The sequence below is a fragment of the Brienomyrus brachyistius genome, chromosome 9 (genome assembly GCF_023856365.1).
Source record: "Brienomyrus brachyistius isolate T26 chromosome 9, BBRACH_0.4, whole genome shotgun sequence".
NCBI lineage: Eukaryota > Metazoa > Chordata > Actinopteri > Osteoglossiformes > Mormyridae > Brienomyrus > Brienomyrus brachyistius.
In genome coordinates, this window is record NC_064541.1 from 789,283 (window position 1) to 816,775 (window position 27,493).

Here is a 27,493-nt window from a genome sequence, read left to right on the forward strand (position 1 = left end):
CAGGATTTTTTCAGATGGCTTATCTTAAGCTAGAAGTCATGATTCTCCAGTAACAATGCTTATTACCTAAACTCTTATTGGACAACTATAACTTCTAGTTTAAGTTAACCCGGCTAACTGAGAAATCCTGCTTTGTGGAACACTCCACTGGTGCTGGTAATTATCGTTGATATTGTTGTTTTCTTGCTTGCATGTATGACTAAAAATGTCATATTTGTATTCGATGTGTTTGTATGTACTGAACACTGTCCTTGGTTGTTTCAGTCGATGTGACTTACACACACACACGTATGTACAGTAGACTGTGAGCATTGTGTGCCGTGCCTTTGTGTCTCACTGTTAACTTGGCAATAACCCGCTCAGGGTGGTGGAGCTCACAGGCGACGTGACGCCTGACATGCGGGCCATCGCCCAGGCTGACCTGATCGTGACCACCCCCGAGAAATGGGACGGGGTGAGCCGCAGCTGGCAGAACCGAAGCTATGTGCAGAAGGTGGTCCTCCTCATCATTGACGAGATACACCTGTTGGGTATGGAACACCGTGTTCTTTGGTATCCCCGAGCTTCCGACTCGCTGCCCTTCGCCCCACCGCCGCTGATGCGGTGGAACCAGAACCGGGCCGCCTGCCCGCACTCCTTCTGAGTTGTTTGTTCGTGCCTCAGCTCAAGCACATTTCACACCGCTGGGCTTATTGCCTTTCCAGTGGCTGGAACTGCGCCATGGTTTAATTGGCACGGGGCAGAATTCCAGAATGTCCTCACGCCTCCTCTGGGTTTTCATTGCTGCTTAACCATAGTGTTGCTGTTTTCTCTGTACGATGATGAGGATGATGTGTGATGACTGTTATTATTGTGTGTTCTTACAGCGTGAGATTCTGTGCTAGTTTCTTAAGGCTTCTGAAGCTGATCTATGCATTGCCTACAGGGGAGGACCGTGGCCCAGTTTTGGAGGTCATTGTATCCAGGACCAACTTCATCTCATCTCACACCTCCAGAAGCATGCGAGTAGTGGGTCTGTCCACAGCCCTGGCCAACGCCCGTGACTTAGCCGACTGGCTCGGTATCATACAGGTGAGGCCCCTGATACCTTTGGGTAAACTCTGGATATACCTTACGATGCCTATGCTGTTTCTTGTACTTTTGTAAGACCACCTTGGTTGTGTCTTTTGAGTGAAAAAGGAATGGAATTTATCTCTTTTTTTGCCTTTTGATAAATGAGCTTCATTTATTAAGTGCCGACAAAAATGAGAATTCGTTTATATGAGCACATATATTTTTTCTTTTAATTTTTTGCCTTTAAAGTTGGCATACCTAATGCCTAATTTAAGGAATCAAGTAGGAAAACATTTCAAATTTTTGTATATCGAAAGGCAAAAATGTACCTTAGTAAAATAGTGGCGATAGCTATGGCATTTGCGTACTTGCTTAAGTTCTCTTGAACATTCTTGGAGTTTTGTGACAATATTTTTGACATAGTGCCGAGCGGAAGGTATACCTGCATTTCCGAGTGTAGCTGAATGCTGAGTCAGTTTCCACTCGTGTTTAATGCCTGCTGTAGAACCACTGTAACGGCGTTGGACGAGTGCAAACAAACAGCTCGGCAGCTCCCCTCGGGGGGGGGCAGCGCCCAGGGAGGCTGACAGTCGTCCTTCATAAATCTGACCAGGGCTGTTTGGACTGGAGGGGGCCCCAGCGTCTGAGCCCGTTACGGAGCCCATTAGATATGTGTGCTCACGCTCGCCTTGGCCGCCCACCCGCCCTTCTGAAGGAGCGGGAAGAGGGGCGAGGGGCATTAAAGGCCAGTAATTACCCCCAGATGGGGCCCACACCAGCCCTCCTATGTCTCAGCATCTATCCATTTCAGAAAAGCGAGTGATACCAAGGCTGAAACAGACCCGGCCTGCTGTGGTTCTGCTATAACGCAACCTTGGACTCGCCGGTTCATACGAGTATCGCATGTTACCACACTCCTCTAGTCAGCCCCTGCGCGATCAATCCTATAATAATTGATATAATAATAATAGATATACCGTGTTGTTTTTCTGGTGAGTTTCATATAACATGTTACCAGGTTTAGTCAATCGACTGGCAATTAATGTTTTGATCCTAAATTATCTGTATTGCTCATCAACCTTTAATTTGCTGGGTTTTAAAAGTTTGATGGCCTGTACCACTTTGTCTCAGATCTTGGTTTGTCTGCTGTCCCACAATGAAGGTTGGGTTGGGGGGGGGGGGGTGTGCTGGGGTGTTGTGTATTAGTGATGCTCGAGCTTCTCTCCAATACCTTGCCACCTTATTTACAGCTAGTTTTCCAGTCTCTTCTGTGTCTCTCCCTGGCTCCGCCTACCTTTCCCAGAATCCCTCCATATTTGCACTGACCGTTTTGGGTCTATTCCCTCCCATTTTCCCTCAGGTAGGACTGTTTAACTTCCGGCCCTCGGTGCGCCCAGTTCCATTAGAGGTCCACATCCATGGCTTCCCTGGCCAGCACTACTGCCCCCGCATGGCCAGCATGAACAAGCCAGTCTTCCAAGGTACCCCTCCCACCCCCAGACATATCTATAGCCACATTCACTTCATTCTCGTGCATCACATCTGTTGAATGACACCATTCATGTTTTATATACAGACACTCAACGGGTAATAAATCACATGAAATATTCAACGTTATATTATAAAATAGGATTTGTGTTAATGATTTTGCCCAATCATAGGCTAATGTATGTCTTCTAAGCGTGTTTTTAAGCTAGGCTAGGCTATGATGTTTGGTAGGTTAGATATACTGATATACTTATTAGATATAATGCATTTTTGCCTTACGATATTTTTGCCTTTCGATAGGTTTGTCAGAATGTAACCCTATCGTAACCCGGGGAGTGTCCATATTACAATTAAAGTAGTGATGGCTGTGATGTCATTTTGATCCTTTCGGTTACGTGATGGATTTGGGTTCGGTTATGGGTTAAAATGTCCCAGTGCTGTTAGAACGTCAGTGTGTCCCAGAATCTGCCATTATCACGGCATCCTGACCGGGCAGGACGGATGATACGCTGGCAGTGATATAAAACACAGCTGAAGCGTGTGTTTGGGGACGCACCGCGTCGCCACCGGACAGGCCAAGACGGATAGTCAAAGCCGCTCGGTTATTAGCAGTTAATCCTGATGCTTCCCATTGATTCAGCCATCATGGGGAACAATTCTGGTCTTGGCACATCCCTCTGAAGCTGCCAAGCCCTCATAAATCCTGCCACACAGGCTGCGCGCACCGTGCTCTGAGCAGCCGGCAGAGCCAGACGCACGCAGGCTTTCATACACCTTAGCCGAAATGCACATTGTATGACACACAAAGGGTGCAAAGCACAAGAGGGGCTTGAGCAAACAGCCGTGATTGGGTCCCAAACACACGGCCATCCGGGACTCCTTTCAAACGCACACAGCCCCAAGCGGTCACAGCACCCCCGCACCCACCGCAAACAACTCCATCGCTGTGCACGCTACTGAGCCGTAAATCTGCCACACGTAAAGGCATTTAGTTAGACAGATGATACTGCTATCTGAAACCTTTATACAGCTGGGTACTTTACTACAGCGAGGTCCTTCTTAACATTTCTGGCAGCAGCTGTGTCTGTAGTAACCATGCCGTCTGTTGGTTGACTCCAACAGTACCTTGCCTCAGAAGGAAGATGTATTCTGCGCGTAGTGTTGTCCTGAAAGCACAGTACAGGTGACTTGGCTCTCTCTCCCTGCCAGCTATTCGCAGTCACTCCCCCGCCAAGCCCGTGCTGATCTTCGTGTCGTCACGGCGACAGACGCGTCTCACGGCGCTGGACCTGATCGCTTTCCTGGCCACCGAGGACGACCCCAAACAGTGGCTGCATCAGGATGAGGGGGAGGTGAGAGCAGAGTTTTGCCGCCCCATGTTCACGCGTGCTGTAGAAACCCTAAGCCCATCCTCCGCAATGTCGGTTTCCTGACGGTTTGGGAAGGGTGGCGTGACGGTCAGCACGGAACCTGTTGTTTCGCCGCGGTGTCTCCGCAGAGGCCGGCCTCGTCCTCCTCGTCAGCCATTCAAAGCCCTTGCTGCCTTCCTCTGTCATTTCTAGTCTTTGCTGTAATTGCAGGAGAAGCTCGGCCAGCGTCACCAGGATCAGCGTGCTTCCTCTTACATATTTCTGCATCCCTTTTGATTGCTCCAAGATTGCCACAGATACGGTCTACGTTTTGAAGCCATAATTTTGTAGCCATCAATTATGGGTGTTCTGAAACATTACAAAGTACAAAATGAGCTTTCCTTAGAATATTCTCCCAAGAAAGCAAGAATTGCCCTCAATCTGAGTAACCTTCAAATCTCTCAACTTAAGTGTTTACATTCCCCAGTGGGGGGATGGGTTATTTCAGCATGAATCCCAGCTCCTGGGTAAGTTCTGGCTAAATGAATTCACATCATTAGGTTGTAGTACTTTCCTGGTGGAGTACTTTCAACTATGGCACAAATATCACTCAGAAATTAGACCACTTCTTCTTTGTGTCTGTCTGTCTGTCTGTCTGTCTGTCTGTCATCTCTTTTGACTTGAATTGGCCATAAATTGTCCAATGATTATGTCCAATTGCATAGTATTTTATAAATATACCCTGACTACATGTATGAAGCAACACTACAGTGACAATGTGGTATGTTAGCTTGACTTGTGTTCCACTCCACATTCCGTCTGTGCCGTAGGATTCTGTTTGCTCTGTAGGCATCGTGGCTGCCAGTGATTAAACGTTCCCCTACCAGCCTTCACTGTACAGAGATTAATGGAATCTTCTGATAGTGAACAGCTGCCCTGAGATGCCCAGGTACATGGGTTCCCTGGGTGCAGAGTCGCCCAGGATATTTACTCGCCCCCCACCCTCCATTTCTCAGGTCACATGCAGATCACATTGCAAAGTATTTAATCCCCCCATTCATTTCCCTATTACAAAAATGTCTTTTCTGGGTTTTTGCAAGGGAAAGGTGTCCTTTGGTTATTTCCAGAATGGTATTTTCTGTAACGTATCTCAAAGAGCACCTGGGTTTTCCCTGAATTTTATTAGCCTTAACAGATCTTTTGTTTCATGAACAGTCTAACTTTCCTTCGCATCGCCGGCTTGGTGTGATCAAGCCCTTAAACCATGCATTGTAATTTTCTTTTTTATAAGGCCAGTTTTTAAGCCACACATTTATTAAAATGGTGCAAATTCATTAACCATTAAAAATAACGGTACCCTACAGTCAGATTATTGCAGGGCTGTTTTTATAGTCGAAGTTTGTTCTTTATGGCTGTATTTAATCATTTTACTTCACATTTTAAGCAAACCAGCATATAAAATAACGTGCCATATGTCATTCTGATTAAAAATGCTATGTAATACAATATTTCTATACAGGCTTGCCATAAATTGTCCACTGCAATATATTTACAGCTTGAATTAAAGGACCTTTTGTATGTTTGTCAGTCAATTGGCAGCTGGTGTGATTAGCTGTATTTATAAAGCTGTAGGTGACGAGTAATTAATTTTGTTTGTGTGACTGGCTATATTTATAGAGTTTATAAAGCTGTAACAGGTGTAGCTGGCTGTGGTTAAAGGGCTGTAGCTGGTGTAGCTGGCTGTGGTCACAGGGCTGTAGCTGGTGTAGCTGGCTATGGTTACAGAGCTTATAGCAGGTATGGCTGGTATGTGGTTGCAGGGCTATAGTAGGCGTACCTGGCTGTAGTTGCAGTGTTGTAACAGGTGTAGCTGGCTGTGGTTACAGGACTTGTAGCAGGTGTAGCTGGCTGTAGTTGCAGTGCTGTAACAGGTGTAGCTGGCTGTAGCTGCAGTGCTGTAACAGGTGTAGCTGGCTGTGGTCACAGAGCTTGTAGCAGGTTTGGCTTGGTATGTGGTTGCAGGACTATAGTAGGTGTGGCTGGCTGTAGTTGCAGTGCTGTAGCAGGTGTAGCTGGCTGTGGTTGCAGTGTTGTAACAGGTGTAGCTGGCTGTAGTTGCAGTGCTGTAACAGGTGTGGCTGGTATGTGGTTGCAGGGCTGTAGAAGGTGTAGCTGGCTGTGGTTACAGGGCTGTAGCAGGTGTAGCTGGCTGTGGTCACAGGACTGTAGTAGGTATAGCTGGCTGTAGTTGCAGTGCTGTAACAGGTGTGGCTGGTATGTGGTTGCAGGGCTGTAGAAGGTGTAGCTGGCTGTGGTTACAGGGCTGTAGCAGGTGTAGCTGGCTGTGGTCACAGGACTGTAGCAGGTATAGCTGGCTGTAGTTGCAGTGCTGTAGCAGGTGTAGCTGGCTGTAGTTACAGGGCTCTAGCAGGCTGTAGTTGCAGTGCTGTAGCAGGTGTAGCTGGCTGTGGTTACAGGGCTGTAGCAGGTGTATCTGGCTATGGTTACAGAGCTTATAGCAGGTGTGGCTGGTATGTGGTTGCAGGGCTATAGTAGGCGTACCTGGCTGTAGTTGCAGTGTTGTAACAGGTGTAGATGGCTGTGGTTACAGGACTTGTAGTAGGTGTAGCTGGCTGTAGTTGCAGTGCTGTAACAGGTGTAGCTGGCTGTAGTTGCAGTGCTGTAACAGGTGTAGCTGGCTGTGGTCACAGAGCTTGTAGCAGGTGTGGCTTGGTATGTGGTTGCAGGACTATAGTAGGTGTGGCTGGCTGTAGTTGCAGTGCTGTAGCAGGTGTAGCTGGCTGTGGTTGCAGTGTTGTAACAGGTGTAGCTGGCTGTAGTTGCAGTGCTGTAACAGGTGTGGCTGGTATGTGGTTGCAGGGCTGTAGAAGGTGTAGCTGGCTGTGGTTACAGGGCTGTAGCTGGCTGTGGTCACAGGACTGTAGTAGGTATAGCTGGCTGTAGTTGCAGTGCTGTAACAGGTGTGGCTGGTATGTGGTTGCAGGGCTGTAGAAGGTGTAGCTGGCTGTGGTTACAGGGCTGTAGCAGGTGTAGCTGGCTGGTCACAGGACTGTAGCAGGTATAGCTGGCTGTAGTTGCAGTGCTGTAGCAGGTGTAGCTGGCTGTAGTTGCAGTGCTGTAGCAGGTGTAGCTGGCTGTGGTCACAGGGCTGTAGCTGGCTGTGGTCACAGGGCTATAGCAGGTGTAGCTGGCTGTGGTTACAGAGCTTGTAGCAGGTGTGGCTGGTATGTGGTTGCAGGGCTATAGCAGTTATGAATACCACTCACTATAGAGCTGTAGAAGATGTAGGCAGGTCCAGGCAGCGATTCATATAGAGCTGCAGCAGGTCTGCCCTCGCCTGTGTGTGTTCCAGTGATTTATGCCAAAGGCCTGTGGTCTCCCAGCAGCATGCTGTGTGAAAGCGAGGGTCCCTGCTGTTAGAGTGACAGGCAGCTGGCACATGTTGCCTCTGTCCCAGCGGGTGTCCCGAATCCACCCCCCCTCCGTTCTTCCCTTTCCTCTCTCTCTCGCTACTGTCGTACTGGCTTGCTATACTGCCCTTGTCTCGCTACGGGAGCCCAGACATGCGGGGTGCAGTGTCCAGGCCCAGATGTTAGCCACTAACCTCGTTGTATTACTTTGGGCTCAGAATATTAGTCAGGATTAATGTACGGAACTGGGCTCCGTTCTTAGTCCACTAGCTGGGTTTCTTGTTTCTATTGGCTATGCATGGTTAACAGATGCCTGTGATTTTTTTATTTTTTTCCAGGGTAACAATAAAACTAGTTTGACGTTTTGGGATGAATTGCACAGACAGCTATTGTCGGAAACCCACCTTAGTCTTGTAAAAATGCTAAATAAAAAATAAAATAAAAATGAATCAGCTTTATAAAGATGTGAATCTTAGGAGAGAGAAGAGAAAATTGGATCCTTATTATTCAACCACAGTCCACAAATCAGGGTGAAGGAATTTTTGTTTGTCAGCCGTTGTAGTCAGCTTGCCATTACCTACAGGTGTACTCACTGATTCATGCTGTTCCCATTTGATTTCAGAACCTGCAGGCGCAGCAGCCTTTAGTGGCTGTGACAGAAAGCTGGCCTGGGATCTGTATTGTAAGGCAGAACTGATTTCGTCTCGGATGCCTTGATATATTGTGATACATACACGTTGTAATGCGTATTATATGAGGATATAGTGAATATCTCTGATCCTTAGAAGTAAACCAGCAGTCCCCGAACTCCATGAATCCGCTGGCCCGATCTCTTGTGTTTTGGCTGTTTGAAGGGTTTAGCATACACATCCAGTACAGACTCTTTATTTCAGCAGGGGTGCTTAGAAAACTCTGGTTTACAGCAGTATATATCCACACATCTAAAGAGACCCAAACTTAAAGTCCTTCCAGTGGAGAGTCATCCTTGTTGTCATGACAACAGCGCCCAGTGGTACTGCTTGCGGACCCTCGTGTGCCTCTTTGTGGGCAGTGGTGCTCTGGGTAATGTCCTCCTTCAGCTACACGGTTATATCTGCTCCGCCAGATGACTGACATCATCGGCACGGTGCGCGAGTCCAACCTGAAGCTGACGTTGGCGTTTGGGATCGGCCTGCACCACGCCGGCCTGCACGAGAGGGACAGGAAGACCGTGGAAGAGCTCTTTGTGAACTGCAAGATCCAGGTGACGATGCAGCCAGCTCTCTTGACAGGTCACACACACACTCAGTGCAGATTTGCAACTGAATACTGGATCAGCATAATCCTGTGTTTCTTAGCCCAGTCCTCCCCCAACAGTCCATAGTTTTGCTCCCTCCCAGCTCCCCAACACACCTGTACTCGGGAGTTTTTGATTATTTGGTTCTTTTGTGCTGGAAGCTGAGAGGGACCTAAAATATGGACTGTCCAGGGGTCACCAGGAAATGGGTTGAGAAACACTGGCATGATCAATTCATACTGATCACACTATGATAAAAGGTCACCCCCCCATTGCATCTAGGCTTTAATCCTGATCTTTTCTTTCCTTTTCTTTATTTGAATGTGTGTATTTCCAGGTGCTCATTGCCACCAGCACACTAGCCTGGGGCGTCAATTTCCCCGCCCACCTTGTGATCGTCAAAGGGACAGAGTACTACGATGCAAAGACCAGGCGCTATGTGGACTACCCCATCACAGGTACCGGACCCAGCTTCTCGGCACTGTCACGTACTCACTTATGTGCCACCGGCGACGGTTCCTGCAGTTCGACATGCACTTTGTTTCTCGGCCAGATGTCCTTCAGATGATGGGCCGCGCTGGGCGGCCGCAGTTTGACGACCAGGGCAAGGCTGTCATTCTCGTTCATGACATCAAGAAGGATTTCTACAAGAAGTTTCTGTATGAGCCTTTCCCTGTGGAATCCAGGTGATGTGTCCTTTGAACGGCGTCTGTGGGTGTTTGTGTTCACGCTGGGAGATTATAGATGCTAACAGTTTTAATGGATTATAGATGCTAACAGTGATTGTTGGGTTCATATCCCCCCTTCAGTCTTTTGGGCGTCCTGTCAGATCACTTGAATGCCGAAATAGCATCGGGAACGATTTCATCCAAGCAGGACGCCATGGATTACATCACCTGGACGTACTTCTTCCGTCGTCTGGTCATGAACCCCAGGTATTTCCAGCCATGTGACCCTGGTCTATGCGTCTTCCTTAATACCAGATCTTCTTGTTTGTTTATTCGGTCATTATTTTGATATACCCAATACTTATAGTACTATTTGTAGTTGCTGCTCTACATGTGTGTTGCAATCTTCCCTGAACATTACAAAACGATTTGAAAATCTGCTGAAAAAGCTGTTTCTCTTGGGGTTTCTGAAATGCATTCCCTGTTTGATGCTTTGATTATGAATAGAATTACGTGCTTTTCCAGTATTGATTGTCAACAGTGCTGGGAAGAGAGTTGTTCTGCGTCCAGGGATCAGTGTGCCCTGTGTTTGTGGGCGTTGCTACATTCCATCCCAGATGATGACCAAAGCAGAGCAATTTCTGACCCAGTGATGTAATATTTTGTGTGTTGTGCTGCATGTAATTCGCAAACTGTATGGGGGGGTAGGAGGGACGTGACCCCCCTCTTTCTCTCCCTTTTTCTTTTGGTAGCTCACATCTCACAGCTTGTGTCTAGTATTGGTTTTGCTGTAATGCAATATAACTGTTTTGGTCAGTTTGTAATAGTTTGGCTATATCTGCCCTTTTGGGGCATCTTTGTACGCTTTACGTCCCTAATAGGCTTCTTGTCTGAAGGTCTTACTGTCTCTCTCTCCCCCCCCCCCCCCCCGCTATCAAAAAGACCAATTAATCTTCCCTGGTCAAATGTGAGGGTTTGTGGTGATGTCACTCCCCTGGCCCGGGGGTCAGGGGTTCGAAGGGAGGGGCGGACATCTGCTTTGGCTGGAGATGCATTCCAACACGCTGGCATGTTCACGGCTGTCAGGCTGCATTTAGCCGCTCTGCTCGTCCACCAAAGCCAACACACCCTCCCCAAGTTCACCAGTAGCGTAATGAGAAAAGCGGGGTGGGACTCTAGAATCTGTCCACTCCACAATGGCCGTGTTGACCATACCATTGCAGTGTTCTGCTCAAGTATTTGCTCAGTCTGGCATGTTGAGACGACAGTCTAGACGACCACTTTCCACGAGGCCCCTTTACAGCCTGTAGCTGATTAGCAGTGTGCCTATCAAAGTCTTTTATAATACAGGCAGTCTAATTTATCGCGAACTCGTATTTACGAACAAACTGCCATAAAGCCTATTATTTAAAAAAAGTGGGTTAAATACAATGGCTCGTAATTAAGAACGAACGAACAAACACACGCACTAAATTGTGATATTCGTGAAAATATTGCATGGCTTGCTCCGGTACAGTACTGTAAATATATACTGATTACAAAGACAAGCATTTGACTAATTGCTAAATAAGACCCATATGTTCCTATTCCAACTTACCTACCAATTCATCTTAAAGACAGACTTAGGGAAAGGATCTGCATGGTAATCACGTCTTTAGTTGTCACATATGCCGTCTTGCTCCCCTGTAAGGTGAGAAGCTCAGGGTCTGACCCTGCAGTCAGCTGTCTGTCCGGTGCCAGCAGAGCAGTTTTGGGCAGATCAGGGCCTTGATGAAGGATGCAGCAGTGACATGATCACTCTGCTGCCCACCAGCCTTAGTTACGTGTATAACAGCATCAGCAGTGAGTAAAAACAAAAGTCCCATGTGGAAATAAAATACATTTTTAAAACTGCAATATGCTCCTGTTTATTGCTGAACTGTTATAACTGAATGGCGTTCCACGTAGACAGAGTAAATAATGATGATGGTAAGACATTAGTAAAGTAAAGCATGCTTGTGTTACTATTAGCATCCAGTCAACAAGAACAGCCCCCCAGTTTGGCTTCTCTCGATTTCCGTGCATTATCAAGCATCATCATCATCATCATCGTCATCATCGTCATCATCAGCAATGCGAGCGGCCGCTTGCTGGCGATATGTCACGTGGTTCAGGCAGCGAAGCTGGGCGAGAGGTTGAGCAGGGACGGTTCTGCGGTGCGGGGTGTGTGGTGAAAGGCCTGCTCGACAAAGCTAAGCGGTGGATTTCAAATGGGGACGCCCCTCAAATGGGGACGCCCCTCAGGGGACTCTGCTAATGGCCACGGTCTTGGAGGCCCCAGCAAAATTGGCCATGCTCCTCCCCCATCCCCCCAGGCTGCAAGCTGATTGCCACCATTAAACAACTCGCCACCTGTTAACTGCCTTGTAAATATTCAGCTGTGCCGGCGAGGTGCAGTCACCGCAGGCCCAATAAATTAGCACCCTGACAAGTGCATTTGTGTCCACAGCATGCGGCGCGATGACAAAGGGGTGAGGTGACCTGTTACACGCCGAGGACAGCCCACGTGTGCAGGCTGGCGGGGCCATGTGGCACAGCACGGTTGGGGGACAGCAGGCTTATTGAACTGTCCCAGAATCCTATCACTGGCTTCACTAAAAGCAAAAATACGGTCAACACCCAAGATCTCGGCCCACGTGCCGTGTGTGAACCACATGTGTGTGCCTGAGTGCGTGTGAAATCCGCGCTCTGTCTGTAGCCCATTCGTGAGTGCTGTCTGACGTCTCCCTCATTTGGGATGTTCGCCGACCCAGAGTTGTTCGAGGGTCCATCCTCTCCCCCTCAGCTATGTTTGCTTTCATTGTAGCTCCTTCTATCACATCACTCGCGTTCTGAATATAATAAGTCTCAGTAGTTGTCATTTTGTTTAACAGCGTTGGCAAGAATAACGCTTTGATTTTCTTTGCTCTGTATGGTAAATCCAAGTTAATCGTCACACTGGTGCTTAGACTGGGAGGATGAGCAGTGTTGAGCATATGGACTCGCTCTGCAGCCCTTATGTACACGCACACACACGCACAGAAATGGCATCTGTCATTAGGAGTTAACAAAGAGCACAACGCACTTCAGTGCCTCCTGTTCCTCATGTGGTAGCTTTTACTGGGGGTAAGCTGGACATGGAAGCCATTTTTTTTTTTTCCCCACCGCGGCTGCTGATTTCAGTTAATACCAGCTGAGGTCTGGGAGTAATTCAGTGATAACATTAAGGCTCCCTTTGGACGCTTCCATTTCCAGCTGCCTGCCCCAGGCCGGGAGTAGGCCCAGGACTGGCCGTTCATCCTCCCGCGTGCCCCCCGCTGCCCAAATCGTCTGGCCTTAATCGTCGCTGCTGCCCCTCCTCCCCCTTTATAGTAGGAGGGAGGCTGCCTTTCATAGGCACCCAGCGATCAGCTGGTGAAGTGTCCTCCACCGCTAAGACGCGCTGCTTTGAAGCATTCACAGCCAAGAACATCTGTGAGCAAGGCCTTGCACTGCCTTTGATTGAATCATCAATCAGCCTCACAACAAGAAAAAGGGCTTGTTCAAGTTTTTGTTGAAATTTGGCAACATATATGTAGCATTATTATTATGTGAACAAATCTGTTTTTTTATGCAAACTGAAAACACATTTCAGACAAAATGATGTCTATAAAGCTTCAAAATTGAAAATTTTCACAGCTACCCTAAGAATGCATGTGTGAGATGTAATTTACGACGTGAAAGTGCCATATTCCAGTGACACTATAAGCCTCTGATTGGCTGTCCGCAGTGTTGGCCTACCTCCTGGCCATTGGCTGCTGCTGTGTGGCCTCTGTCTAAATGCAAGGGACACCCAATACCTACGGATGTGGCCACTTTTACAGCCCACCCTCCCTCAGCAGAGTGCCAGCGTCATTAGGCAGGAAATAAAACGAATGGGTCGTGACAGCGTGTGCTTTACAGGTTATTTGTAAATCAATATTGTGTAAAGCATCCTTTGTTTACATGTTCCAAACTTTCCCAGCTCGTGTTTTACTGCCATGAATTATTCCTCAGACACTCTTTAAACTTTTCCTGCTCTGGTTAAAGCGTCGCCACCACCGTCTAGGTGTGATTGCGTGGCCTGATTTAAATGTCTCATTTTATTATTACTTTTTCAGCTACTACAACTTGGATGACATCAGCCATGAGAGCATGAACAAGTTCCTGTCCAGCCTGGTGGAGCGGAGCCTACGTGACCTGGAGAGCTCCTGCTGCATAGAGATACAGGAGGTATGTTCGTCATCCGTAAGCATTTCGCCTTAAAAGTCGTGTGTGTGACCTGTAGAGCTGTTGGTATGGGAGATATGGAAGGTATAGGTTCACACTTCATTGCATGGGCCATTGTTTTTGGCTTTGTCTTCTGCGTATCGAGTCTGATTCCAGCCCTCTGCTATATTGTACTTGTAGCCTGCATGTACCAAGCCACTCATCACAGCATTAGCGCTCACTACTGACAACTCTCATATCATCCATCCATCTAGGACACTTCTCCCTTTACCAGGGGGAAGGATTAGGGTTGCAATGGGGTGGTAAACTCCCAGAAGATTTTCAGAAACTTTTCATTCCATGGGAAGTTAAGCTGGGGAATTTTGGCAGTATTACAAGTTGGAAACTTTCCATGGGACTTACTGGGAGTATATGGGAGTTAAAGGAAATTTCCCAGAATTTTGCAACGCTAGGAGGGATTCTCTGTTGCAGTCGAAATACGAGTCTTGTATCTCCTGCATTCATTAGACATGGTTTGTAAATATCTAAGCACGTAGTCAGCCTTGTCTGTCTTTTAAAGGGTAGAGTAGGCGATTTAAGTAGAATATGCTAGGGATTTATGTAACATGCAGTACAGTAAGAACAATCTGTCACAGGTCAGTGTGAGGTCTATCACTAGATCACGGTATAAAATAATATTTTATAATCTGTCATTGACCACAAACACTGGGTACAGTAAGGCCTACACTTAGAAGCAGAATGCTTCGCACTTTGAGAGATCTTGACATGCAGCAACCTCCCTCAGTGACGTGTTACAGTGTATTCAGTTATCATGGTGCAGACGGGCTTAGTGTGTAAAGGGCGTTCAATGGAATGAGAAGATATGGAACCAGGGAAGTTTTAAAGATCTGAGAAGGACAACTATGTTACTTACTACTACAGTGGATGTGTGTGAATATTGATGACAGGTAAACATGCCAGGTAGTAGGCATGGTTGCAGTGTCCTTATGGCCCTGGTGGGCCTCTGTCCTACTCTTGGGGGCTGCCCCTGCTTTGCCTCATCTTGAATTGCGGCTAATGGCTTAGCGGAGATTACGAACAGTGTCACTAATCAACAACCTATGCCCATGATCCTCCACAGGACAACCGCTCCATCGAGCCCCAAACATACGGCCGCATCGCCTCCTACTACTATCTGAAGCACCAGACAGTCCGCATGTTTAAGGAGAGCCTGAAGGTGGAGAGCTCCATACAGGACCTGCTGCTCATCCTCACCGTAAGCAGAACCGCTGCACGAACTGCCCTTTTCGAGCCTGTAAAGGGATTCACAGGAATCATGGGATTGTTGTTTGCAGCTCATGAATCTTTTGTCTTTTTTTTTTATTTTTTTTAAAAAAAAGCTTGGCTTTGATAAAGGATATACAGTATTTGAACTGAGAAAACAACATGAGAAGCCTCTGAAAGTATTTGGAATCTAAAGGTTGTTTTAATTGTCATTTTTATATTTCGTCACCCTTCATGTCTCAGTTCACTGAACCACACACCCACACACATGCGCGCGCACACACACACGCACACACACCCACACACAGACGAGAGGCCCTGTTCCTGCGTGTCATTAGCGCAGTCCTGCCCCCCGAGTGGCTCTCGCATTGTCTTCTCTGTGGTCCGGAGGTGCAGTGGCCCAATTAGGATGCAGTGCGCTTTCACACCCTGATTGTTCGCCGGTGACACTGCATCTGTCTCAGATCGTTAAACGACCCCCGTGACCTGTAGATTCCCGCTGAAACGTTTAAGGTTGTGCAGACACATCGTGAGGGTGGGCGGTATGGGGGGGGGGGAAGGCTCATTAGCTGAAAACTGTTATAGAAAAATCTACCCGCTTCACTACATAATCATAATAGAAAATAACTGATTTGTTGCAATGAGGACGTGTAAAACGTCGGTCTGAGACACCTGGGTACCAGGCTCTGCCATGTGTCAGGAAGCTGCAGAAGAAGCTCACTGTCCCTGTTCGCGTCAGGAAGAGCTTAAGCTATAGCGAGGGATACAAAGGTGCTTCTGCAAGCCTTGTCCTTAAATTAGAACGCTCACTGCTTAGTATTAAAATTTGGTGGATGATCCAGTGTGATTATCCATTGAGTGAATATGACTTGTGTATGAATGAATGGATATACTGTAGCTTGTTTTTAATATTGGAATTATCCATCCATCCATCCATTTTCCAAACCGCTTATCCTACTGGGTCGCAGGGGGTCCGGAGCCTATCCCGGAAGCAATGGGCACGAGGCATTGGAATTATATAACCATTAAAAAATAATATAAAAAAAAGATTATGCATTCAATACCCAAAGTGCATTTTACTTTTTAAGCAGCTGGTCATGTAACTGGGGCAGCTAAAACCACCTGTCCTTTGGGTTACACGTCTTGCAGTGTTACCGACGCCGTGGCCTGTAGGGCTTCTATCTTAAATTCCAAAATATGCACCTTCCTACGCTTATACATGTTAATTGCTTTAACTGGCTGAAGCTGACAGCTTTCAAAGCTGTACATTCACTGTAGAGCTATTTGCTGACTGATTCATAAAGGGGTGGATCTTTACAGTGGCGCTCTTATGGTGGCCTTTTCTAAAGTGACAGCAACTTCTGTAAAGTTAAGGGACTATCTGAACAGACAGTTTTTGGCCTGATGGGAGTGAGGGATTGAGATGGGGGGGCATAAGGAAATCATACCTGGCAAATCAGTGATTCTCTGTCATTCAGTTTTAATTTCCCTGAATATCATTAATTAATAGATTTCCATGTTCCACAAATTCCAAAATGTCATCAGTGCATAAATCGTATAAATTCATCACATTTCCTTTTCCGGAATGAGAAAATTATATTATCAACATGAAAGCCTATTAATATGAATCTGTAATTTGTAGTATGAAATGTGCTGTATCCTGCTCAGGTATACATAAAAATACACAAACTCCTTTGATGCAACTCTGATACAGTAGTTGTTCCTTGATGAAAATTTAACTCCACTGTTAGCGTCTACAAAAATCCATAATCTTTGCAGTGTCTTTTTGTTTTTGTTTAATTCCCTCAGTACAATACATAAGCATAATGTTTCTAAATGCTTCAAGCCACCTTTCAGCATCAGACATCTGCTCCGTTATTTGCTCCGATAAATTGTGTCTAAAACAGGGGACAAGACTTCCCTCACCCACACAGCTTGCTATTTGCGTTTTGACAAATCTTCCTCATCCATTGTAAATGATGAGTCTGCGCTCTGTGGACAACACCGAAATCTGCCTCTTGAGGAGCGTTTAACCGTTATGAATTTCAAGTTTGAATAATCGCTGAGCTCAGCAGCAGGGGAACATGTCTGCTGCCCGTGGCATTTACCGCGTGTCAGAGCACCGCGCGTACAGTGGAAGTGCATTGAAATACTGGCAACTGTGAAACGTTTAGTGCTCCCTAAGAGGGTATCTGTTTATCATGAAAAACTCATGAATATCCAGGCGCTCACTTACTGAGTCACATTTTCCAAGTGAGCGAGTGCTGGCCTGATTATCTCATTGTGGGTCTCTGTCGAGGCAAACAGGCGAGCACATGGAATTCTGCAGTCATTGGATTATTGGTCAATAACCGGTCATGAAGTAATGTATGATCTTTGTACATTTGCATCTGATTTTAGTGGATTTAAAATGTAAATATTCTTTAGAATTTAAAAAAGCATGCATATTCATATGAAAGTAAAAATGACCTTTTTTCAGTAAACTGCTTAAGTATTTAATGTGAATTTTTGGCCGGGAAAATTGAAATAGCACTTACTGATGTTAATAGCTGTCTCTGGTCAGTCATAGTGTCTCTGCTGATCTCTTACGTGATTCTGTTCACCTGAACCACACCTTCAGCCTGTGCTGCCCCCGCCTGGCCTCAGTTGACATTGCACGCACCAGTTGTGCAGGCCCTTTGTGGCGCCCGGCTATGTTTAGGGCACGGTGTAGACGCGGCCTGACGGTAACCGTGTGTCGTCTGTGTGGGTCGCTGAGGGTTTCCTTCCTGGGGTTCTGCACACTGCCCTCTGTGTGACCCTGGACCGGGGGTAGCTAAGGTGTGCTGAAACAAGGGTCACAGCTGACCTTAATCTCCTGGAAAGCTACTGGTGTTAACTGGAGAGCAGTGTCCTGAGAATATCAGCGGTAACCCGAGCCTGTCCTCGGGGGAAAGCAGCATTCCTAGTTGCCAGCCGCCTCTGTTGCTTTACGTTCCTCTCCTGTGTGCGACCAGACCTCTGTGCTTAATCTATGTGCACGTAATCTCATGTGCGATACTGGAAAACTGTTATGTAATGCAGACTACAGTTTTTTGCAATTGTCTTAACATATGCAGGGGCACAGTACAGGCTGAGTGGGGTTCCACTGTTCCAGGATCAGTTGCAGTTAAACTCTCCAAAGCAAAACCATTATGTTAAAATGAAGATTTTTTTAATTTTATTTTTAATTGTTCAGGGCGTATTTTTACGCGCATTTCGACAAACCTGTTAGTTGTTCACACACAGATAAAGCTGCTCAGAATTTTACTGATTTAATTTTGTTTTGCTTAGACCTGTAAATGTTTTACAAATGTAATGCCCCATACTTTGAGGGCTCTGAAGTCGAATTGATGCACAGTAGGGGGCTGGAGGGCTCCTCAGCACCGAGAGAATATCAGGGGTCTTTATAGAGTGCTCCTTTGCAGTCTTTCCCCGTCTCTTCAACCTGGCAGTGAAGCAGTTATTCAGCACATTTCTGAAACAGCGTGCGCATTTAGTCTCATCGCAATACTAAAGGAACATAATGTGTGAACCGGCGGCTGTCTTCAGGGGCCCACAAAGCTATAATGATTAATGATGCATGAGAGCAGTAGTCTTTCTCTACAGGTGGAGCATTTGAATTTCTTTAGTTTTTTTTTTTTTTACACATAAATCTGCTGTTTTATGGACAGCATTCTTTTTATTTTTTTGTCTGTTACACCCTTAAAATGTATGTAACAGTTTCAGTAAACGCAGTTTCAGTGGTGTGGAAAAATGGCCATTAAAACGTAAACCGTTTAAATTCACGCTGTTATCATTTGCAAAATTTCGAAGCTCGGCCTGCATGCATACAGGTGTCTTTGCAGAGAGTGTCATTCTTGCTGCTTGCAGGAGAACATTCAGCTTCCTAAACTCCAGGCCCAGTTAACCAGTAGCCCCCCCCCCCCCCCCCAAATCATACTGACAGGGATATAAAACCCGTCGTGTGTCTGTCCCGCCCCTCTCGTGGTGCAGACAATGGGCCCAGGCACCCCCGCTGTCCTAATCCGCCCCCCGTCCTGTGAGCGTAAGGGTCCGGCCGCTTCTCTGTGTACCCTCATTACTGGGGTGTAGCCGCTAATCAGATGCTCTGTAGCCCCCCCCGGCCCCCCCATCCCTTTCATCCTGTCAGCCACCCAAAGCACATTGCAGTGCTGTCCAGTTTGCCCCTGTGCATGCAGGGGTGACATTGTCCTGAAACCAAATGCATGAGGATATAGAGTTCCGGTGCGGAGGGGAGGGTTAAATCTGACATTCATTCATTTCGAAACTGGCAAAAGACAGAAAATCTGCATGGTGACCAATGTCCACATTCAAATGCCACACTAACTAAGGTGCCAGGCAGGAATCTGAGACCAAGTCAGACCAGAAGGGTTTGTTTTTTGTAAGTTGTAGATATGAGCCTGAGCTCTATCGTACACTGTTTGTAAGGTGGCAATATGCTGTGAAGAAGTGATGCTCGAGGGCTACATTTATCAAAATGTTTCCTGTCTGTAATGACATCTAATCTCAGAGTAATTCTCTCCAAGTAACATTAGATTTCAAAAAAGCGGCCAAAATTCTGCCAAAGGTTTTGAGATTCAACAAGCGCACACCTACGATGATTACAGTGGATTTCAGAGTTAAATGTCGACCTCAGAAATTTACTTCTTGAGATTTTGGGAATTCTTAACTAACTCAGGAGGGTCTCCAGAATTTTATGCTTTAATTAAAACAGTTTGCGGTATTTTCAGATGGAATTTTTAGTGTCTGAAAAATGTGTTAAAATCAGAAATAAGAAAGTAAGTTTAAATTCAGTGCCAGGAGTTAATGGTTAAAGTCACCCATGTGACTGTACTGAGCAGGATATAGAAAGAAGCTGAGACACTGGTCACTGCTCCTTCCTCTAGTGTGACTTTACTAAGCAGGGAGTAGAGAGATACTGCGAGTTTGGTCACTGCTCCAACCTCAAGGGCCACTGGGGAATTCTTCAAAAAGATCAGTGCTTCTCTCAGGGGGAGGAGGAGGGGGGGGTTTCCTTTCTGAGGCCAGCCTTTGATACTCTTCTCCTTCATCCAGAATGCGGAGGAGTATGCAGAGCTGCCAGTCAGACACAATGAAGACCAGCTGAACAGCGAACTGGCTCAGCGGCTCCCCCTGGAGGTGAACCCGCACTCCTACGACAGCCCTCACACCAAGACGCACCTGCTGCTGCAGGCCCACTTCAGCCGCAGCAGCCTGCCGTGCTCTGACTATAACACTGACACCAAGACCGTGCTGGACAACGCCCTCCGCATCTGCCAGGTAGGTCTCTGCTCCTGTAGGACGTCCACAACAGCAGAAATAAGGGCCCCTACTACAGCATATGTCTATCCCTTTGAAAACATCAGTGACGGTACAGGCAGAGACTGATGCTTAGAAGAGAGAGAAACCAGCTTTTTTGAAGATGCAGTTTCTCGTTACTGTCTTTCATAATGCATTTTTTAGCTCCTCAATCCCCTCTCTGCTTATTGTATTGTCCGTCTCTCCACCTCCTCCTCTGCGCTCTCCCTCGGCCTCTCGTATCCCCGCGCTCTCCTCCCTCCCTCCTCAGCAGGTCTTGTTGCCGCCACTCCTCGCACGCTTTCTCGTACATGATAAAGCCTGTTCTCAGCCCCGTAATTTCGACGCTGAGCCCAATTCCACGTGCTAGAGGGCGCCTTCCAGACGATGGGAGACCTTCTTGAAGTAATTAGGTGGTGGGCTGAACGTCTGGTGGAGGACCCACAGATGACACACCTGTTTCCCGCTGCTGCTTAGGGGGGCTTACCCAGAGGCGGCGAGAGGGCCCCACAGCGGGGCCTCTGAGCATCTCGCATGTGAAGGCTGCATTATTTTGCACACATTTGTTTCCGAGTCAGGTTGCTGTTTGTATGTGTTTGTGAGACAGACAATAGCTTTGCGGCTGTGGGTTAATTGGTCGTCGTTTTTGCAAATCTGGGTCCATCATTTTAAGCCTTTGTGTTTTACGTGTTTTTCCTGTGTGTACATGCAATTATACTAGGGAGCCTGATGCAGGATTATGTCGTCCTACACTGTGCCCACATTAAGGGCTAAAGGCACATGTATGATGTCAATGATATTGATCCTCCCCTTACCATCAAGCCAATATCAACTTGGAAGTCTTGAGAAGCCAGTAGGCTTTGGTGGATTGCTAGACCCTGGGTAAGTTTAAACCCTCAGCCTAATCCACGCGAAAGCAGAGGATGACTCATCAGCCACGTGTTAATCCATCTGAAAAGCGTGATGTTCATTCTTTCTGATTAAAAGCCGAAAAATTGGAATATAATATGAGTTTATCTGTATTCTCTCCGATGCTTGCTTAGAGATCACATAGAAGATTGTCTAATCTCTCTGTACAAACTCTCCAGAGTCAGTCTTGACTTAAAGAAAAAACAAGCCTGTAAGGTCATATATATATATATAATGAACTTTTTTTGGGGGACTGTAAAACGGGGGGGCATGGGTTGGTCCCTCTTGAGGAGGTAATAGGATAGACGCGGGGCTACCTAGATGACTGACAGCATGGTCATCAATGGGAGGTAGGACTGCTCATAAAAGATCGATGTCCACCAGCTCCTGTTAACAACCAGCGAGCGCTGTCTACTCACAAATCACTTAGCGTGAAGGGTGACTGCTTGCCCACCACTGTCTAAGTATACGCTTGTGGTTCTGTAAAAGCATTGAAATCTTATCATTTTCAATTTATGTGTGTCTCAGAGGTTCTCCTGTGTCTTAGGGTACAGGTTCTAGGATCTTCACGTTCTATGGTTTTCTCGCATGTCTGATATTTATAGACAATGCAAGTAACCGAGTGCAGGTCTACACTGTGGACGTTCCTGGTGCCCTAGACTGGTTCAACGCACACGTGCAGTCACACAGATGTTTGTTGCACATCTAGTCACTTTTTTTGTCGATAAGGACTTACCCAGGTACAGAAATGCACAGAAACACACACACATACGCATTCCTATAATGGCCTGTCAGGAACAGCAATCCACACTCTTCTGTCTTAATAACCGGCACAGGTTCTGCAATCTTCATACCCAACAACAATATTTGTGCTTCATTTCCCAGCTCTGCCTCCCTGCTCCCCCCCCAAGCCCCCCATGTGCAGAGCATGGCATTGGTGCTGATCTGGCAGGCTGTTCTGTGGCCCTGCCATAGGGACCCTGCCCATCTCGTCTCTCCTGTGTGTAATGAGTAATGCCGAACCCATTTGTGTGATCAATTTGCTCAAGCGGCTACTGTGAAATGTTAATTACGACTTTAATTTGTCCTGCATTAGCATTTTGATTAACTCGTGGGCCGGCTGGCACACTTCAGCCGCTTTTTAGTCATAGTTACAGCGCGGAAATGACTCCTCCGATTAATTACGTTTGCCAGGGCGCAGCTGAGCTCCGTGAGTACCAACCTTCCAAGGAGCAAGGTTCTGGAAGGATCAGGCGAGAGAACCGAAAGGGATGCCAAGTGGACAAAATCCGCCCTCCGCCCTTCTCTCCCTGGCTCATTGTTTCATCTCCAACACCCCCCCCCCCCCCCCCCCCCCCCATTGCAAAAAATCATCTCCTCCTCCTACTGAACTGTTCCGGAACATGCCACTGATATTATGGGCCTTCCTGTCTCCGTTTCAAGGAACCTGAGAGAAACCGGTAGCTGAAGGGATCTGTATTGTTCAAATGGGAAGTAAATTCTCATTTTACATTCAGTCAGTACTCACTGGTCCTGGGTTCATTTCAGTGGCTACTGGTTAGTTTTTATGGAGTTGAAGGTCTTGATACTGGTATGCACTTTATGCAAATAGGACATAAATAATTTGTTTAAAAATTAAATGCAAAGCAGGCGGATGATCAAGAACACAAATACTGTTTGATCAAAAAGGATTGTTATGATACTCAGCTATGCTTTTATAGGCAGATAGTCGTAAAAGTGAAACACTGGCTAAAATGGGCACTATTACATCTCACAATATCTCACACATGTCTCACGAACCAGATGTTTTAGTCGCCTGCGAAATAAACAGGAGAGAGACTAAGTAATTTAGCAAGTTGCTCATGCAAAATATGCTAGCAAGTCTCTATATGGCTGAAGAATACCAGGCTCCAGGTCGGGTACAGTTTTTATTACCAAAGTACATAAGTTTCAAAATGTTTTATTTGTTCACTCGAGGTGTTCGTATCTAATGTTGAAAACCTGGTTGCGTTCAGTTCTAGTAGAATGCAAACATGAAATCAGATATCGTGTCCCAGTACAGAATACATGTCTGTGCCCTGCATATATATATATATATATATATATATATATATATATATATATATATATATATATATATATATCACCTCACCCACACACCCCCCCCACTCCTAACCTCTGGGTTCAGTGGATGTAAAAGTGTAAAAGCCAGGGACTTTGAGTATTTTAGGTACTCTAATTTTTTAGGCCGTCTGAAGTGATTTTTGTGAGTTTTCTATAGAATTTCAATGTCACTTTGCTGAAAGTAAGCCTAGGCACTGCCATTAGCTTAAAAATAAAGTTTGACAATTGTTGCTGCCCTTGGCCATTAAAAAGGCTGTTTTAGGTGCTCGTACAGTTAAATTTTTTTTTTGGTCCCTGGAATAATGTTTTCCTTTGACCTCATAATTTCCGCTTTACTCCCGAGATTACCACAGTAATATACCTTTGCCGCTCGCTCCATCTGCACAGGCCCTTGTGTCACAGAGCCTTCTGTATGTGATTCTGGGCCTGGCTGTTTGTCTTTCTCCTGTCTGCTTTCTCGTCTAGCCCTTATTCCCGGTTAATGTTTCCCATTCAGAATGGCCTCTACTGGACACGTGTTTAGCGTGCGAGCAGGCGTGTGCCTGGGGGTTCAGCAGCGCCGTTCTCACCCTGTCTGTCTCCGTAGGCCATGCTGGATGTAGCTGCCAATGAGGGCTGGCTGGTCACAGCGCTTAGCATCTGTAACCTGGTGCAGATGCTTGTTCAGAGCAGGTGGCTGCATGACTCATCCCTGCTCACACTGCCCCACATCGAGCAGCAGCACTTACACCTCTTCAGGTATGTGTATCTCGCAGTATTTTAATGGACTGTGGGTGGCGTGGTCAGTAAGATAACTGGAGCTATATCCAAATGGCTGTTAGTTCACTCGTAACCTAAAGTCTTGGACAATGTCATGACACATGCGGTCGGCATGTTTTTACGTCTTCTGAAAGTTACTTAAGACCTCTGCTTAAGACCTGCCCTCTGTCCCAAATGGTAACGGGTAAGATCATGTCTAAATGCTTGTGTCCTAAAGTTGTGCTCTTACATTGTCAGTCATTGTATAGCTTCTGTAGTTTTACATTTATATCTGTTGCTGATTTATTTATTTTTTGGCTTTTTTAACCAAAGCAATTCGACAGATTTTCTTGCTCAGCAGTCTAAGTGGTCATTTGCCTGGAAAGCCCAGGTGGTTAACCGCTGTACCACCTACTGGTGATATCGTGCTATCGCTACATCAGCCCTCGAGGGCCGTTTCCTCTATGAACCCCTCCCTTTCTGCCGTGTTGAGTGAGTGTTTCTAGCACCACCCCCACGCCTGGTGGCTGTGACATGGCCACAGTGCTAATCCTCCAAATTGCTCTCCTGAAACTCTGCAAACACCATTAACATCGCTTAACAGACATGGCTTTTTGCGGCAGCTATCGGGTGCCCAGGCCCCTTGGTCAGAGAGAGGAATATCTGCTCCTTTCACACACCTTCTGCCAGCTTCATTGACACCAGGGTGCAGTGGGAACCAGGTTGCAGTATCACAAAATGCACAAAACCCAGTGAAGATGTTACTTTGCTTGTAGCTTGCTTAGGGCTGTGTCGACGCGTAAGCTCCGGTGCTCTGTCTGTCCTCTGCTTGCTTGCAGGAGGTGGGGCTCCGACCACGCAAAGGGCAAGGCTGCCGGCTTCTCAGGCCCCATCGAGGGACTGCCTGAACTTATGGCGGCGTGTGCGGGCCGGGAGAGCACCTTCTCTGCTATCGTAGGCAAGGAGCTGCAGGCCGGCCAGGTCTCCCAGGTGACCAAACATGTCCGCGTATCTCCCCAGTGCTTCATCCATCAGGGCACTTGAACATGCAAGTAATATTCTGCTTTAAAGAGCGATCTGCCTCTGGTCTAGCCAGCTTGCTGTAGGATAAGCTGGGCGATATTCCCTCCATGTAAAAGCAGATATTTTTGTTAAGCTGCTCCTAATATTGAGAGAAGTAACTAATGAGAGCAGATGCCAGAACTGCTAATTAAGATGCAAAAAAAGAAAAAACACAATGACCCCCATGACTTCTGAGGGGGCGTTGACCTCGGCGGGTGTCGACGCAGATAAGTTACTGATGTTCTCAGGAAATTGTCGGCCATTTGTCAGAAGTGGAAGTGGAAAGTGGGACTGAGAGTTCAAAAACGGGGGTCCTCCAGCGGAGCACTTGGAATATCCTATTAAACATTACTCACCATGGGAATATTCTCCATCCTGTAACGCCAGTCTGGAACTCATTAATGGCCCTTCGCTCATACCTGGAACGCTTTGTATGATGTAGCAACACTCCACGGGTTTCAAGTCCATGAAGTGCCCTCTGGTAGCCCCTGCCGATCTCTTTGGTACGAGCAAAGTGGGGGGGGGGGGGGGGGGGTTGCCTTACAGGTACTGAACATTTCTTGTAGTAGCAGCATGCTGTCGATTACCGTTGGCACTGAACTCTGCCAGTCAAGGTCTTACTGTAGACTAGGGGCAGGGGTGTAATCCTACCCCCTCACCCCCGCTTGGTAAATTAAACTGAGCAATTGAAAGTGCCAACCTAAGCAGGGGGCCCAAGGTGACATTTTCTCAGGAGGCCTGAGATTTGCAGCAGCTCCCCTCTCTAGGGGGTCCCACAACCACAAACCGGTTTACGTCGTAACAAAAACATGACAAACCAGTGTAACGGTTTAACGATTTCCATTCTTTTTTCAGATGTGAACAGAACATGCAGACGTGAGGGGTCATTAAAAAATTTAATCGCATCATTTTATATTTGCGAATTATGGGGCCTGACAGCAGAACATCCTCTCTGTCAGCCTGTATCACTCCAGTTGTGTTTCATGCCCTGGACGGCTGCATGGTTCCTCACAAAGACCGGCTTCCTTTAAAAAGATTAAAATAAACAGCCATTCCTACACCTTTCATTCAAACTCTTTGTCTAAAACATAGAAATATATTGTAATAAATGGACACAGATAGAGTGCTGCGTTATTCACACAAATACACACCTAAGTTCTGGTATGTCTCCTTGTCATTTGAAATGCTTGGTGACATTCAGGTTAGTGATGTCTGGTAGCATACGCTGCCCGCGGTCGCACACAGCCCCCTCATCACCCCACCCCCACCCAATACGCTGCAGCCTTCCCCGATCGCTCACAACTTACAGGGTTTACAGCATCAATTTAAGTGCTAATTGCATTGGTCACGAGAACAAGGCTGCCGGGCGCATCAGTATTCTGGATGCCCCTCCTCGGTCGCCTGCCCCCCCCTCCCCCGCTCCCCATGCGCTCCCAGCCGGGGTCTGCGTGCTGCTAATTAAATAACGACATGCGCATGGGTGTTCTCATTTGATTCACTCGGCCTGGATTAATCCTCACATAAATATGTGTGGCTGGCTGATTCTTCTTTTTTTGCGTTATTTCCCCCGGACAAAGCCTTTAGCGGTTCCCTCCACTTCCGTCATCTTGTTTTTTTCCCCCCTCCCTGTTTTTCTCATTTATTTTTAAACGAGGAGCTTGCTGGAGCGGGAACACCGCTTGGCCGTGCAGCTCCTCATCACTGCTTTTAATCCACACTAACTGATGTTAATAAATCCACCGCTTATTTCAATGACAACACAAATCTGCAGACCTGCGCTAAAGGTTACCTTCTTGTAATGCTAATAATAATCATAGCAATGCGCCCCTGCTCTGTGTGTGTGTCGAGGTTTGTTTACTTGAAGGTTTCATCTCTTGCGTGAAGGTTTCATCCCTTGCGTGAAGGTTTCATCCATTACGTGAAGGTTTTTTCTAAATCGGCCATAGTATGTACGTACGTGTGCCCTGCGATGGACTGGCATCCCATCCAGGGTGTGCAGGCTCTATGCGCATCGTAAACCTGTACTGGATGAACAAGGGATTATGGGTGATGGATGCAGTAATAATAATAACAAGAACAACAATAATAATAATTGTCTTTAGTAATAGTAATATAAAATGCTTGTTTCCCAAGATATCCCTGACTACTATAAAATAACTAGTAATAAATGCTAAATTAAATAGTAAATATGTATTAAACTGGACTGGAAATTCTACAGCAGATTGTTGAGGGTAAATAGACAAGGTGAGTTTGCAATTTGTGGCTTAAATGCTTTCATGGTCATAGTTTAATAATGTAATTAGTGATTAGTTGTTACCACTTCTGCACTTTCCCGCACTTTCCCGGGGTCGTGTTCACAAGCAAGGTTTGTCTGAGCTTTTTTGCTGCTTATTTACTGCATTTCAATGCAGTCATTAATTTCATATGTGTAACGGACCCTAAATAAACCTTGTGATACTGATTTGTCTCAGGGTCCATCGTTTTATTTATTCGATTATTTTCAACCGCTCATTCATTTAGTGATGC

The 27,493-nt window shown here is 46.6% G+C and overlaps 1 protein-coding gene across 2 annotated transcripts in view; it reads left to right on the forward strand.

Moving 5' to 3' along the window:
- The window catches only part of ascc3 (activating signal cointegrator 1 complex subunit 3), a 174,477-nt gene that overhangs the window by 144,525 nt on the left and 2,459 nt on the right, over positions 1 to 27,493 (forward strand). For both annotated transcript variants that reach the window (XM_049027147.1, XM_049027146.1), the window contains exons 27-39: positions 364 to 530; positions 926 to 1,071; positions 2,414 to 2,534; positions 3,751 to 3,893; positions 8,427 to 8,564; positions 8,935 to 9,055; positions 9,151 to 9,283; positions 9,407 to 9,532; positions 13,423 to 13,534; positions 14,652 to 14,786; positions 19,892 to 20,116; positions 23,754 to 23,905; positions 24,745 to 24,895. In XM_049027147.1, the coding sequence (XP_048883104.1) occupies positions 364 to 530; positions 926 to 1,071; positions 2,414 to 2,534; positions 3,751 to 3,893; positions 8,427 to 8,564; positions 8,935 to 9,055; positions 9,151 to 9,283; positions 9,407 to 9,532; positions 13,423 to 13,534; positions 14,652 to 14,786; positions 19,892 to 20,116; positions 23,754 to 23,905; positions 24,745 to 24,895 (1,870 nt within the window). The remainder of the gene's footprint in view (positions 1 to 363; positions 531 to 925; positions 1,072 to 2,413; positions 2,535 to 3,750; positions 3,894 to 8,426; positions 8,565 to 8,934; positions 9,056 to 9,150; positions 9,284 to 9,406; positions 9,533 to 13,422; positions 13,535 to 14,651; positions 14,787 to 19,891; positions 20,117 to 23,753; positions 23,906 to 24,744; positions 24,896 to 27,493) is intronic.